The sequence below is a fragment of the Mauremys reevesii genome, linkage group 6, assembly GCF_016161935.1.
Source record: "Mauremys reevesii isolate NIE-2019 linkage group 6, ASM1616193v1, whole genome shotgun sequence".
In the NCBI taxonomy this organism is placed as follows: Eukaryota; Metazoa; Chordata; order Testudines; family Geoemydidae; genus Mauremys; species Mauremys reevesii.
This window is the reverse complement of record NC_052628.1, coordinates 13,089,046-13,104,343: the sequence shown is the minus strand read 5'-3', so window position 1 is coordinate 13,104,343 and position 15,298 is coordinate 13,089,046. Positions and strand designations below refer to the sequence as shown.

At 39.2% G+C, this 15,298-nt stretch overlaps 1 protein-coding gene across 10 annotated transcripts in view; it reads left to right on the top strand.

The window, feature by feature from the left end:
• Window positions 1–15,298, top strand: part of SKOR2 (SKI family transcriptional corepressor 2) — a 51,401-nt gene that overhangs the window by 17,222 nt on the left and 18,881 nt on the right. For 7 of the 10 annotated variants that reach the window (XM_039545815.1, XM_039545814.1, XM_039545824.1 and 4 more), the window contains 2 exons: window positions 11,772–11,837; window positions 12,222–12,320. In XM_039545815.1, the coding sequence (XP_039401749.1) occupies window positions 11,772–11,837; window positions 12,222–12,320 (165 nt within the window). The remainder of the gene's footprint in view (window positions 1–11,771; window positions 11,838–12,221; window positions 12,321–15,298) is intronic. The other 3 variants (XM_039545819.1, XM_039545818.1, XM_039545817.1) reach the window with 2 other exon arrangements.

The window sequence follows — 15,298 nt, the reverse complement described above, 5'->3', positions numbered from 1 at the left end:
TTAAAGAAATCTTATATAATAGCAGAGAACAATTGAAAAAGATCACAAACATTTCTAAATTTATTGCATTGGTAAATTTATTGCATTTGAAAAAATGTTTCTTAAAATACTTAATGCATCTGTGATGCCTTTTATTATTGTTATGTGGAGGGGTGGAAAGAAAGCAATAGCATTTTAAATCATGTGAATATGTGAAGAGATTGATATGTTATTGTGGGTCAGTAGATATCACTTGATTATTTTGGGTATCTTAAAATACTTGCTATTGATTAAACTTCCATGACAGTAACAAGTAATCCTGAGTGATGTAGTAAGAATACAGGGCACATTGTCTGTATTCCTCATTGTGGCCAATTTTTTTAAAGTACAATTTTGCTTTTTTAAGTGATTCCATCTATGCTAATTTTTAGACAAATTATAGTGATGTGGTTGTTTTTATTTAGCTATTTATATTGCAGCCTTATGCAAAAATCTGAATGCTTTGCATTCACTGATATTGCTAAACAGTGATAGCCATATATTTCAGTTACAAAATGTACATTTTAGTTCGCAAAGATGTATAAAACATTGCATATTTTGAATCTGTTAAGAGTCTTAAAGATACTAAGGAATGATCAGCAACACTTTGATGGTTAAAAGTGTTGGGACTGGAGGTGGAACAAATTGCTGCTAGAGAACTGAAAAAAAATATCTAAGGGCCTATTTATGAAAATGCTTACTATTAGGTGTTTTGCTGTCTTACCATAAGCAGTCCCATTATTTTCAGTGGGACTAGGTATGATAGGAAGTATTTTCAGGATTGGACCCAAATGGTCCTGCACAAAGTCAAGGTATTCATAATATATTTACAATGTCATTCAGTTGGATTCGGTGTTATCAAACTGCTTCCCAGAAATTTCTAAGTATTCAAATGACATTATATAATTATATATAATTAAAACTTAAAACTACGCATTTCAAAATATGGAAGAAATAGTTTAGAAATATTTTGACACATTCAAATTATGTTCAGCAGTTCATCAGAATAAAAATAGCTTTAGAAGTAGCTCAATATCTTCTGCGTTGGAGAAACACAGTTGGGATAGTGCACGTGCACACTCAATCTAGCATGCAAATTAACCAGGGCTATTTCCAAGGCTGAAGCAGATTGGGACTGAAACAGCCTGTACTGTACGCCCAACAGTCAGTGAAAATTCTTTTTTCTTTTTAATCAAGAAGTGTTCAGGAAAGAGTTCTACATTATTCAAATTCCCATGGCTATTTCAAGAGCTACCTGTGACTGACTTATATAACTGGTCCAGTTCTTTGGGAAAGCTGTGATAATTTACCACCCTGACCTTCCTTTAGCATATGGAGCTGAAGAATAGAAAGGCCGAAATTCCTAGGCCACAATTTGTGGTGCACTACAAATACTGCATATTGTTTACAGAAAAGCTCAGTTCCACAACTAGTGTACTCAAACTGCCTCAAATTTTAGCTCAGGAAGAAATTTTGGGAGTCGTGAAGTGGATGCTCAAAATTATAAAGACCATTTCTGATTCTCAAATCTTTTTTAATTGTAAGAATGACATGGCAGTGATTTCAGAAAAATCTAAATTATAATGAATGGGCCAAAATCTGCTTTCCTTTTCATTAGTGTAAATCCAGAGTAACTCAATTGAAGTAAATGAAATTACTGTAGATTTGCACCAGAGTAATGGAGAGTACAAAGTGGCCCAATGTTTGTTAAGCACAGCAAATTACAGGCCCAATCCTGCAGCCTTTATTTCCATAAGTAGGCCCCAGTGGCTTCAGAACCAGGCCCCAAATTTAAACGACATTAACATTTTCACACAAGCTGGTGACAAAAACCAGAGAAGCCAAAACTCCAGTATGGGGCGAGAAAAGGGCAAAATTGTAGATTTAGGCCTTGATCCTGCAAATTGTTCAGTGGGGCTCTACATAAGCAAATGGATCTGCACTCACAGAACAGATTGCGGCCTTCAGTTTGAAATAACTGGCTTCTGTCTCTTCAGGTTTTTCCCAAAGAACCCTCAGCAGTATTGCCAAGTCTCTTGATTTTATCAATATTTGGTGTTTTGTAAACCCAGCTCCTGGAATCCTGTGGTTGCATGAAGAATCTTAGCTTCCATTAAAAAAGTAAATTTCTAGCCCTTGTGCTTGCAGAAGAAAACTTGAATATGTATCCTAAGGGCTCAAAAATCAAAAGGCAAAAAAAAAATCCCAGATTTATGATTTCTTTAGTTTCAAATTGGAAGATTTTTTTTTTTAATCTCATGATTTTTGAGGATAATGGTTTTTGTATGTTTTGGGTTTGGTAATACTGGAGCTCATTCTTCATGCACTCTCTAGTCATATAGATTTTAAAAAAATTGATTTCTTTGTTTTTAAACATTAAACAAAATAGACTGTAGTCTATAAAATAGACTTTATCTGCACAGAAGTACAACTGATTCCTTTTTAGGGATATTCTTTTCTTTTTTCTTTTTCTTTTTTTTAAAGGTAAATTAACCTTTAAACGTCGAGCTTTTGAGAGAGATATTTATATACGTCCTGATTCCGGAAGGCACTTAAGCATGTGCTTATGTGTTTTCCTGAATCCTGGTTTACATACTTATTAATCCCAAAATGTGACATGGCTCCTTTAGAAGGTGTTTGAGTGTTTTAAGTAAATGCATGCCTAGGTAGGATTTCTTCAAGTATTGTATATATGTTAAAGCCACCGTTATTTACTTGTTAACACAGAATGGTTCCTTTTGGAGGTCTCATAGTCTTCCAGTTAAAAATCTATCTATATTTTTAAATACATATTTATCTAGTAGACTCTTGTGGCTCCACCACTGCAGCTGGTTGTTTATGTACATAGGGCTGTATCCAGCATAAAATATCAATGGCCTTTTAGTGATATATATCCAGGCAGGCTAAGGATGCTGACTTCATGGCAGGCTGAACTGTCCAAGGGGGAGAGTCAGCCTGCTGTCGAAGTCTTTAAAACAAGACAATAGACAGCTCCAGACAGGAGTGAGATGCAGAGGCAGGGACTAGCCTGCAGTAGTTACTACAGCCCTAAGGCAGCTATGGATAGGGGAGCATGAATCCAGCTGACCAGGCTACAAATAAATTGCATGGAAGTGCTGAAGTAGGGGGAATTTTGTGAGAAAAGGAAGACTGGTTTTGGAGGGAAAGCGTAGTACTGAGTCAGAAAATACTATTCCTGGGCTTGATACAGGCTTGCTGTGGGCCTGTGGCCAAATCAAGTAGGCCATATCTACATTTAAAATGCTACAGCAGCACAGCTGTAGCACTTCAGTGTAGACACTACTGTGATGGGAGAGGCTCTCCCTTTGCTATAGGTAATCCACCTCCCTGAGAGGCGGATTACACCAGGGGTCAGATCATTTTACCTGCTGGTTTGTCTACACTTGAAACACTACAGTGGCACAGGGTTCTTCTGTCACCATAGGTAATCCACCTTCCCTCGACCCAACACTGTCTATGTGGGGACTTAGGTTGGCTTAACTACATCGCTCTGGGGGATGGATTTTTCACACCCCCTGAGAGAGTTAGCTATGCCAATGTAACTTTTCAGTGTAGACCAGCCCTTAGTCTTTCTGTACCAACTTTCCCCATCAGTATAGCAGGGGCAGTGTGAAACTTATTTAGTCATTGTTTACAGAGCATTTGAACAGCCTCTGAAGGATTGCTGTATAGAAATGAAAAACACTTAAGGTGACACACACAGGGAGAAAAAATCATGGGTTTGTGTCCCTTTTGTTTCTTTATTGTGTGGGAAGATGCTCTGAAATGTGGGCTTTTTATTTTTCTTTTAGTTTTTTAATTGGTTTCTTTAAATTAGAAATTTAGGCCTTTGCTACTCTGGCAACTGGAGTGCTAGTGAAATGTTGACATCACAAAAGCCAAGGCCTTGTTTGCACACCAACTTGCACCTGTTTGCCTGTGTGTTTATAAACTGATGTAGTTAAATTGGCGCTAACCCCTCTGTGACAGAGTGCAGGGAGTGAACAGGTGAGCCTGCACGCTGATCATTTGGACACCAATTAGTTCCCTGCAGATAGCTGATTGAGGTAATTAGATGATCAGGCTGGCTGAGGTAAAGGGCCCACCAGTCCAAAAAGATAAAGAGACACAGGAAGGAAGGAATGGGGCTAGCTGAGCCCAGTCCCACGCAGACCTCAGGGAAGGGAGACCTCTACCCCTCTCAGGTCCTGAGGAGAAGGTCTAAAGCGCAGAGGATATTGTAAATAGCCTTGTTGCATGGGCCTGTAATGGTGTTGGTGGAGCACGGTGGATACATTACCAGTAGAGTCTGAGCCAGTTTCTGTTGTGCAAAGAGGCAGCAGCAGAGCCTGCCCCGCTACACCCTCTATAGACACTCTTTATTTCCAATTAACAGTGGCCTATTTCAGTTTAGCTTAGGCCTGGTCTACACTTACAATTTATAGCTTTTGGGTTCATTAGGCCTGAAAAACGCACTCTTCTGAGCAATTTAGCTATGCTGACCACGCTCCCTGTGTAGACACAGCTAGGCCGATGGAAGAATGTTTCCATTGCTCAGAGAGGTGGAGTTCCTACAGTGATGGGAAAACCCCATCCATTGCAGTAGTCTGCATCTACACTACAGGGTTATACCAGCAAAACTACGGTGCTGTAGCTATGCTGCTATATTTCCAATAGTGTTGACATGGCCTTAATCTGCTTTCTTACAGGATTAAGCGAAACCAAAACTGGCCACTCTTAAATCTAAAATAAGTGTCTACCCAAGGCTTTGCACCAATTTAACTACTTTGGTTTTAAAACACACCTTTAGTTTGACAGGCATAAGCTTGTGTGTAGGAAAGGCCCTGCAGAGTGATAGCTGTGCTATAAAGAGGGGAAGGGATTTTTCCTTATACTGATTAAAATTGTTGGGGGGTTTATTGTTTGTTTTTTTTTTAGACATCTATTTAGCTTTTAATTAATATTTAAGAGAAAGGAAGGCCATTAAATATTCAACACCTCCTCCCTTTCAATTAAGGAGTGAGAGTACACAATGGATGCTGAGCCCCCTAGGGAAGTACCTCAGGGAAAACGGGAGACCAGACTTAACATTCCTAGATATATATCTATATTTTTTAAGGTAAAAAACAAGTAGGAAAAAGTATCAGAGAGGTAGCCGTGTTAGTCTGGATCTGTAAAAGCAGCAAAGAGTCCTGTGGCACCTTATAGACTAACAGACTTATTGGAGCATGAGCTTTCGTGGGTGAATACATCCAACAAAGTGGGTATTCACCCACGAAAGCTCGTGCTCCAAGTAGGGGAAAAAACACCATTTTTAAAAGGTTCAGGCCCTCTTTGTACAACACACACACACACACACACACACACGTCATATGCTCTATTATTAAAGAAAACTCCTTCTCAGGTCACCTTTAAATGTCTCGCTTCTCCCATCCCACCCTCAGCCTCCCACAAGGGTAAGGGTTGGGGAGTTACAAAAATGCCTTTCTCTGCCTGATAGGAAGCCTCTCTACTCCCAAGATCTCTGTTTGTTGAAGCTGAAGGAGGTACCCATCATGCCATGTGCCCTTTCCTCCATTCTGATATTCAGCTTTCAGTCAGAGAGCCAATGACCTTAGACTATCCTTTTAAAGTTTAACCAAGCAAGTGGGGAAGAACTTTCCCTAGCACTATTCCATTTCTGTGCTAGGATGTCAGAGGATTGAACTTTCCCAAGAATCTGACAGCCATTTGTGACTTCCTTTAAAATGGGGGGATTGCAGGATACTTAAGGGCGCAGCTTCTGTGGTTGTAGAGAACGAAAAGCTTGAAGGACTGTGTTTACCAGCTGTAGCTGTGGTGCAGACATCATACTATGGTAATGTTTTCCTCAGAATAACAGTTTAAAAAAGATCACCTGAACTCTTTGAGGAAAGACAAACCCGATGAGATGGACCGATTTAAGAAAAGAAATTATGGCTGTAACTTATATAGCAACAATATACATGCTTAATATAATTTGTATCCTATCCTGTCTCAACTCTGCTATATTCCTTAATTTTTTTACTTATCTTTCACATGCTCATTTAATACTTCTGTAACAAAATAACTGCTACTGTCAACAATTCTGTTCGTTTTTAACAAAATGTTAGTAACTAAAAAAAGTTATTAATTCTGAGTTATACAAGCACCCAGTCTCTTTCCCAAAAGAAGTATAAACTGATCATCCAATTTGTATTTTCTCTTATTTTAATGTGTTTTTAAAAGCCTAATTGTTTTTAATTTTTATTTATTTATTTTGATTAAACATTTTTTCTGGACTGAAAGATCTTGTATATTTTACATCACCCCAGAATTAATTTTTACAATCCTATTATATAAACTCATCTTATAATGAAAATGCTTGCCCCACAGAAACTATATCTATATAAATACATAGGCATAAATGAGCTTTTATAATAAATGTAGAAGATAGACCAGATGTTGAAAAGGTACATGTTGAATATGTTTCATATATTATGATTTTCACGCATACTTGTTGTAAGTGTGCATTGATTTCTGGAAGTAAACAATAAATGTTTCACAGTAAATCTTCTGAATACATGTAAGAGTTTTACTTTAAAACTAGCTCATAATGAAAACACATTCCCAATTACACAACAACATTCAGGATTTTTCTAAATAGTTGGCAACTTGCATGTTGTGTAGTGATTTATTTAGTACTGTACTGCTCATATTTTTAAGAATAGCCCTTTTTGAAGATTCTTTTTGGCAAATTCTTAAGCACATGAATAACTTTCTTCACCTAACTTCAGTGGGACTACTTATGTGCACAAGTATCTGCAGAATTGGTCTGTTGGCTAAAACAGTACATTTTGAAGAATTAGGCAACAAATTAATATCTTTCAAAATGTTGGGGTCCTGTGCTGCTTCAGTCGTAAACAATAGCAGATCTGCCACTGATTTCAATGGGAGCATGGTTTGGTCCTTCTTATATTTTTAAAATAATTTATTTTCCACATTTTCTGTCTCAGATCTCTAAGAGTTAATGAAAATTCAAGAGGGGAAAAAGTCAAGTCTTTCCAGAAGATAATTAAATAGTACCTTATGCCAAAATGTTTACATTTTAGTTTGATAACTCTCTATATGAAGTAACCACATTTTTAAAAAAATTATAAAAAATTCAAGAGAACATATATACACCTAGAATTACACTCAGAGTATGTAATCCAGAAAATTTACACCTTCTCTATTACCAAAAGTTGCATCAAAATGACTTTGACTTCCATGGAGTTTCTCCAGAATTGCATTGGCATAGCTGAGAGCAGAATTTGGCCTGTAAATTCTCTATAAATGTAGTCAATCTAGTAGTTCCATATGAACAAAACTGCCATTGGAAAAAGTTTATCAATACTGATCTCAGTTATATCCAAGTAAATCTAGTGAAACTCCACTGATTTCAGTGAAGTGACTTATTTTTATGGGTGTACCTGAGATCCGAATCTAGTCCATTGTGTGAGATTTGCATTATTTTTTCATTCCTAGGGTTTTAAAAGTTTTACCTTGAATTAAAATAACCAAATCAAATTTAGCAAATTTTTAACATGCATACAAAAAAGGAGAAACTGATTAAATTTGATAGAACGGAGTGAAAAACAGACTATGGGAAAACAAGCAAGAATATAGGAATAATACCTGTGTTTATATTATGTGGTTCAGGCCCCTTGAAACAGGCATAATCTTCCCATCTCAGCCTTTAAGAGTTTTGCTGCGTTGAGACCTTTAGTGTTGGGAGCACATCAAAGCACCAAGTCTACTTGCAAAGTGCAAAACAAAAGAATGATGGACATGTGGTCAAGGGACTGGACTTGGAAATGCCTGGCTCTGCAATACGCTTGCTGTGTGTTCTTGGGCAAATCACTTAAACTCTCTTTGACTCAGTACCTCATCTGTATAATGAGGCTAATATGTCTTTTCTCTCACCCTTTGTCTGTTTAGATTTCAAGTCCTTCAAGGCAGCGACTGTCATTGTTCCTAGCACAATGGGACTCCAGTCTCAGTTGCAGGAGAGTAGCACCTGTACAAACAATAAAAAACAGGAGTATTTATTAAAAAGTCATCATTTCAAATGATTATCACATAGTAGTATCTGCGATACCACAGTTATCTGCTATTCTAGATCTGGGGAAAATGTGCTGACATTTTAATGGCAACCAGTATATAAACCAGGGGTTCTCATACTGGGGGTCAGGACCTCTCAGGGGGTCGCGAGGTTATTACACGGGGGAGTTGTGAGCTGTCAGCCTCCACCCCAAACCCTGCTTTACATCCAGCATTTATAATGGTGTTAAATATATAAAAAAGTGTTTTTAATTTATAAGGGGGAGTCGCACTCAGAGGCTTGCTATTTGAAAAGGGTCACCAGTACAAAAGTTTGAGAATCACTGATATAAACTATATTAATCATATCTCCGCTGCAATCAAGCAGGCCAGGCTAAACTTCCAAATTCCTATCCCACCATGCATGGGGCTCAGTGTTTCATTTTTATTTTTTTTTAAATAATGTGAGATGGAATCTCTGGGGTTATTCTTTTTTGGTTATTCCAGTGTCCTGGGCAGGAATCTGGAGGGGAGGTTCCTCCCAGTATGTTGCAGATGTCACCATTGACTGTGCTTCTTCATGTCTTCTGTAGTACAGGCTCTCCAGATCAGGGCTGTCTGTGTGTTTTGAGAGAGACAGAATTGGGGCATCCCACTCTTCGCTGGCTTGTGCGCTGTTTCTGGTGTGCATAACTGCACAGGGAGCCAGAATTTGAGCCTGTCTTTATCCCTATTTTTCAGTTTGTTGAAATGCAGTTCTGCTAAATCTGAATGTATTGCCTAGAGTCAGCCAAATGTGGTAAGGTGCTTTGCAAACATCCCCCTGAAGTTCTGCCAATTACCTGCTCTGCAAATCCCATTCAGTTCTAGATCTCTAAGCAGAGATTGCCAATTATACCACATCTTTTACAATGTGGGCAAATATCCATTAGGTTCTAAGTGTGGAACATCAAAATGATTTCATTTACAGTATGATGTAAACCAGATTTCACGCTGGGGGACTGAAGGAGGCAGGCATTAATGTCTCTATATCACCTAGCCTCCTGTCTAGTCGTGTAACTAGCTTTCTGCTTAAAATTTAAGACCTTTGTCTATTTGTCTTTGCACAGAATTTTAAAAACTTGTATAAAAGGAGCCTCATCAATTTTAAATGTTTAAAGTTCTGCTAGTCTGCATAAGTGTAATATTTAACAAAGTCTAGGTTCCCAGGAATTATTTTAACTATCTGGCTTTTTCACAGATTTCAAGCAGGTAAACATCAGGAGTCCTGCTCCCTATAGTAAATACAGCATGTTTTATTTACTTAGAACCCAGTCTTGCAATTGGATTCCTTAGGCCAGGCTCACTGCAGGACTGGGGCCTTAGATGCTACAATACTAAGCCCAGATCAGAATTTTCAAAAATAGAAGGGTGAGCCGAATGGGTGGAACTTGGGCTTGGGAACATCTGCTCTACCATATCCTCTAACACAAGCTGTGCAAGACTTGTTTCACTGAATCCTTATGCCTGATTTTCTCTCTCTTCACAAATGAAAGTTACTCTGCTTTCCCTGTTACTTAGTATTGATTTAGCATTATAAATCTCTCACCCTACAGAGCTGCTAGAGATGCAGTCCCTGCAGTGAAGTGTATGATATATATTTAAGGTAGCCAAGAAAGCTATGGGGTAAAATTTAAAAAAGCGCATAAGTTCCTTTTTCAAATGCATCTTGGACACTTAGGAGCCTAAATCACATTGACTTTCAGTTAGGTTCCTACGGTCCAGATTTGTAAAGGTATTTAGGCACCTGAAAATGTAGATAGGCACCTAGTGGGATTTTCAGAAGTACCTAGCTGTCTAACTCCCATGTCCACAGTCTTTCAAGCCCTCTGCTCTTGGAACTGTCATTAAAGTCAAAGCGAGTTCTTCACACAGCAGTTTTGCAGAATCTGGCCTGCCCGGTGCTTGCAAAGAGCTAAATACCAATACTACAAAAGTGAATGGAAAACTTGCTCCTAAGCCAATGACAGTGATGGAAATAGAAATGTTTCCTAAACAGATGAGATTGTTCTGTGTAATTTAGATTGTGCTGACCCCCAGAATGTACTAGGCCTCTTTGAAACACAAAAGAGGACACAGTCCCTCTTCTGAAGAGCATATAATCTAAAACCCAATAATTAGCATTGCCAGTGGGAATGCATGTTCCTCCCTCCATCCTGCACAAGCCTCAAATCTTGTGCTAATTTAATACTCTGCCAGTTAATTCCAGAAAGGATATTCAATCTGTTGTATTCCCACATTCATTTTAAAGTATTTATTACATTAAAGCATTCTAAACACCAAATTAATCTGTTTTAAAAACAAAATCTTTTTATTAAAAAAACAAAAGAAAGGGATTCCTATTTATACAAGTTTATTGACAAAGGCCAATTATCCAGTATGCTTCAAATGTACCATGTTTGCTCAGATTTATCAAGTCCATGCTATAAATTAGGGCCTAATATCAGAGACCTCATGCAAGGAAAGAGGCTGCTTCAAAGGGAGTTTTGTCTGTAGAATTGGCCTGTTTCTAGCCAGTAGGAGCAGGAAAGGGTTCTGCCGATGAACACACCTTTGTGATGGGCAAAATAAATCCAAATAATGTCCTGCCCCTCTATTGGGTCACTTTTTTGTGGGCATCATAGATTCAGTAAGTCTTCAGGAGGGATGTGAATGAAGAGCAGGCAGTAGCTTGGGCGTTCTGTGCATAGGGAGTGGGATGGAAGAAGGTAGGGTGATGTTTGGGGGAGAAGTGAATGAGAGAGGCATTGAGGTTGGTATCTGTGACAGTGCAGAGGTGACGCAGTAAGAGACAAGTTTCAAGATGTAGAGTGAGACAGAATTATGCAGGGCCTTGAAAGTGAGGACAAGAAGTTTCAATTTGATGTAGAGAATGGGGAGCCAGTTGAGCCGTGCATAGTTGGGGAGTGGGTTGACATGGGCATATCTGGGGAGGAAATTAATGTTAGTGACCACATCTTGGATGAGTAGGAGGTGGGTGATGTGGATATCAGGGAGGCCAGAGAAGAGGGAGGTGACATAGTCAAAGAATGGATGCAATTTCTTTAGCTATCGGAGAGAGGACCGTTTAGGACTTTGATATATCTTGGAGGAAGGACAGCAAGATTTGGACTTTGCTTTCTCTCTTATTGATGTAAATCAGTAACTATTCCCCCCTCCATTTATCACGTTTCCTGTCCTTAAACTAGCAGCAGCATGGTCTGCAGCATGGTCTGAACCCCACCCTGCCACTGAGTTGGGGAAGGAATGCTATCCCCTGCTCATCTGTGCACCTGCTTTGACCTTCGCGGAGCACGTATGCCAAGTAGTTACCATCTAAAATTAGGAGTTAGTGTACACTAAACAGCGTGATGATAAATTCTGTTTATAAAAAGTACTTCTAAGCAATGAAATTTCGTGCAGAGCATTTCTGAAGCCTTGGACATCCATGGTAACACTTAAGATCATAGAAGATATGACATCAGAAGTCTGCAAAGGCAGAACTCCCTTTGACATCAATGATGGTTTGTCCTAGACTGCAGGAGTGAGCTCTGAATGCTGAAACCTTCTGTCCAGACTTTCAAAGAGGATGTAAGAACAATAGCCAATAAAAAACAAGTATATAAATCAATAACTTTTTTCCTATCTTTATTAAGGTGAGCACACACAAGAAACCAATTCACCTCATTCACTGAAGAAGGATGTAGAAAACATGGGGAAAGGTAACAACCCCCCCCCGCTTTGATATTATTAAAATGCTCTTGGTTTTAATAGAATATAAGGATAAGAGGGAAGTATTTTTGTTCAGCATCATATTTTAAGCTTGACAAGTAGCATATGAATAATATATGGACCTTTGGGTGGATATAATTGAGATTAATGCATACATATCAATCAATACATGACACTGTAATACAATACTTTAAAATAATATATTACATTGATTTATATTCATGGATTTCTGCACAAAATCTATCCTAGATCTATACAATGTTTTTTTTTTAAACTACTAAAATATTTTCTTATAATAATGAATTGCCACACATAGCAGTTTGCTCAAGAGTTATTTATACAAATTAGTAAAACAGCTCTTTTCTCTTTGTTAGAAGAACTTCAGAAGGTTTTGTTTGAACAAATAGATTTACGGAGGAGATTAGAACAGGAATTCCAAGTGTTGAAAGGAAACGCTTCTTTCCCAGTATTCAGTAAGACACATTTCTATGTTTTCACTGTTTGTAGAATGTCATCATTATTTATTATCAATTTATAAAAGTATAGGAGTGATGTTCATAGGTGTGTTTGTCACTAGACACCTGAGCTGGCCCCACTGAAGTCAATGGGAATTCTACCATAGATTTCAATGGCAGTAGGTCAGGCCTTTCAGGCATAAACTTGAAGCAAGATGTTGTATATTTTTGGATAAGTATAAACAAGAATTTTGTCTCACTGGCTTTGGTAACTTTCCTCTCCCTGTTGAAAACATTAGGGGTCCACCAAGACCTGCACTACTATTGTATTCTGACCATAAAGCCAGCATAAGAACCTACAGCATTAGGGCCTATGCCATACCTGTTGTCCCTGCAGCTGGCCAAAAGGGAATGGTTGGGGCTTCACTATACCCTGTAATGCCCATCTGTTGCATCAACCCCATGAGGCCTTGGTAGCCAGTGGCCTTCAGGCTTTTCTAAGTGATGGAGGGGGACTGGCCCAGCCTAAATTTGAGGCACTCAAAGGCTACTTCTGCATTTTCCATCCTGAGATGGATTGCGTGTTCTTTGGCCATTGTTGACGATCTGGCCCATTAAGAGGTGATGGAATATTCCATACAAACAAAGGATTATGAGGAACGTCATAAAACCAATGTGGAATTGTCTCCCCTATGGTGAACGACCAATTGCTTGAGGTTTTTCAAAAGAGACTGACTGAAGGAGTGGAAAATAAGCTGCAAGGGAAAATCCGGCACTGGCCAGGGTCAGATTAGACGACATAATAGGCCTTTTCGGTTTCTGATTTGTATGATTCTATAGCGCTGGGCAAGCCAAGGTGCCTCTGCAGCTCTCTGCTTCTTGTTATGCCACACAGCACAGCACTGAGTACTGCAGTTCAGCTCTTCCCACGTGCAGCCCACTGTGCATAAGGAGATGTCACTGTCATGCAGCTGTTCAAGCACCCAATCCTCTGCTGCCATTTGCTCCACTGAAGAGTGGAGGAGCGAGGCTCAGCGTTAAAGGTGTCCCAAAAAGGAAAAAAACTAAACCATTGGTGCCCTTTTCTGCTTCTACCTGGTATCTAAAGAAGGCCTGAAAGTTTGGTTGCATTTTTGTTTTTAGGACATCACGAAAGCCGAGAAGCTGAAACTCAATCAGCTGGGAGGGGAAGGGATTTTAGTCAGATGCTTGTTTTTTTATCACTTATCTGACTAAAGGCACGGACGATTACTTGGGCAAAAAGCTCTAAACAATGCCATTTCTTCAGCTGCAAACCATTCCAGTTCTTTGGTCCTGCAAATAGTCCTTCCGCAAAATCAATGAAGACAAGACTCGATATGCCGGATATTCCCAAGGTTTAAAAAACAAACAGAAGAACAGGCCTTTGCACATCCCAGAGAAGGGAAAGGGGAGTACGAACAGTATTTTCCCCACCTTTAAGTAGATAGAGTAGAATTTTACCCCCTGTTCCCCCCAAAAGGCATGACATCAGGGAGAATACAGAAAAGCTAAGAAATGCAAGGAAGGTCTCTCTGAATGTCTCCCATCTTTAGCCTGGATATCAAAAAGATTAGTACATCTTCATAAATTAATACAAAGCAAATCCTGAAGATATGTGAAATATGCCATAAAATAAGGATAACCGAATATGCAGTACAAAATCAGTCATTATGCTTGGAGCTAGAGGATTTTAAAGTAATTAATGTACACCTCTACCCCGATATAACGCTGTCCTCGGGAGCCAAAAAATCTTACCGCATTATAGGTGAAACCGCGTTATATCAAACTTGCTTTGATCCACCGGAGCACGCAGCCCTGCCCCCTGGAGCACTGCTTTACCGTGTTATATCCGAATTCGTGTTATATCGGGTCTCGTTATATCAGGGTAGAGGTGTACTTCAATTCACGTACTTGAAAGCATTTACATTCATGGGATTGTAAAAATGGCATCTTGGAATCATGCCATTCAGGTCTCACATTTATCCTTTTGTTCTGCAGTAAAATTAATACTCCATCATTGCCATGTAAATAAACCCTGCAATTAAACCACATGAAATACAATTCATATGAAAGAAAATAATGTGTACTGCTGACCAAGGAAGTGGCATCCGTGCACACCAGCATGAAAAATAGGTGGTTTCAATACACCGCAAAGCAGTGGTCAATTTTACTCTAGTTTAAAATAGAAAACAAGTACTTGTGCTATAAACACTAGATGCAAGTGACTGTAAAACCTGTTTACAGATTTAGATTTACCAAACAACCAACCCCCTCCCCCCAACATATATAGTAAAATGGGAGAACAGGCCTTTCTAAAGAAAACACGTATAACATACTAGCTGTGACCCTCTTGACAGGTTGTTCCACAGCAGCTCTGCTGCTACCTGAAAAAGGAGTTTCTTTTTAAGCTCAAGTGCTAGAATTTTTTGGGTTTTGGTTCTGTAGGTCCCAGGTTTGCTCCACATTGACAGCTTGTGCTGGGGCCATCACAGAAGGACCAGATAGATAAATCTCATGGTAGATGGCAGTTGAATTGAAAATGGTAAGGAATTAAAAGTACAGAAAATGAGCACTAGAAGGAAAATGGACCTCTTCTTTGTGAGAGACTGATGACTCGAGGGCAGCAGAGTTTGAAGAAAGAGCATGGAGCTGGGAAGCAGCAGGTCCTGATTTCCAATCCTCTCACTATGTGATCTTGAGCAAATCAGACAAAGGTTTGAATGGGCTACGGAGGTGAAGCTACTCTCCCATCCCTAGAGCTGGCTGGGATGAAGGCATACTGGGGGGGGGGCAATTCTGGGAAATCTTGCACCTCCCCTTGCAGTGCTGGGGCTGCTGTTGCCTCTTCTATACCTCGTCTATGGATAAGAAGCCTTTGGTCTAACAAGTCTAACAGTTCACACCTTCACAATCAAATGTATTTAAAAAAAAAAAAAAGAGGGAAGCTTTCATCTCTGCCATAGGGCAGTGAGCCA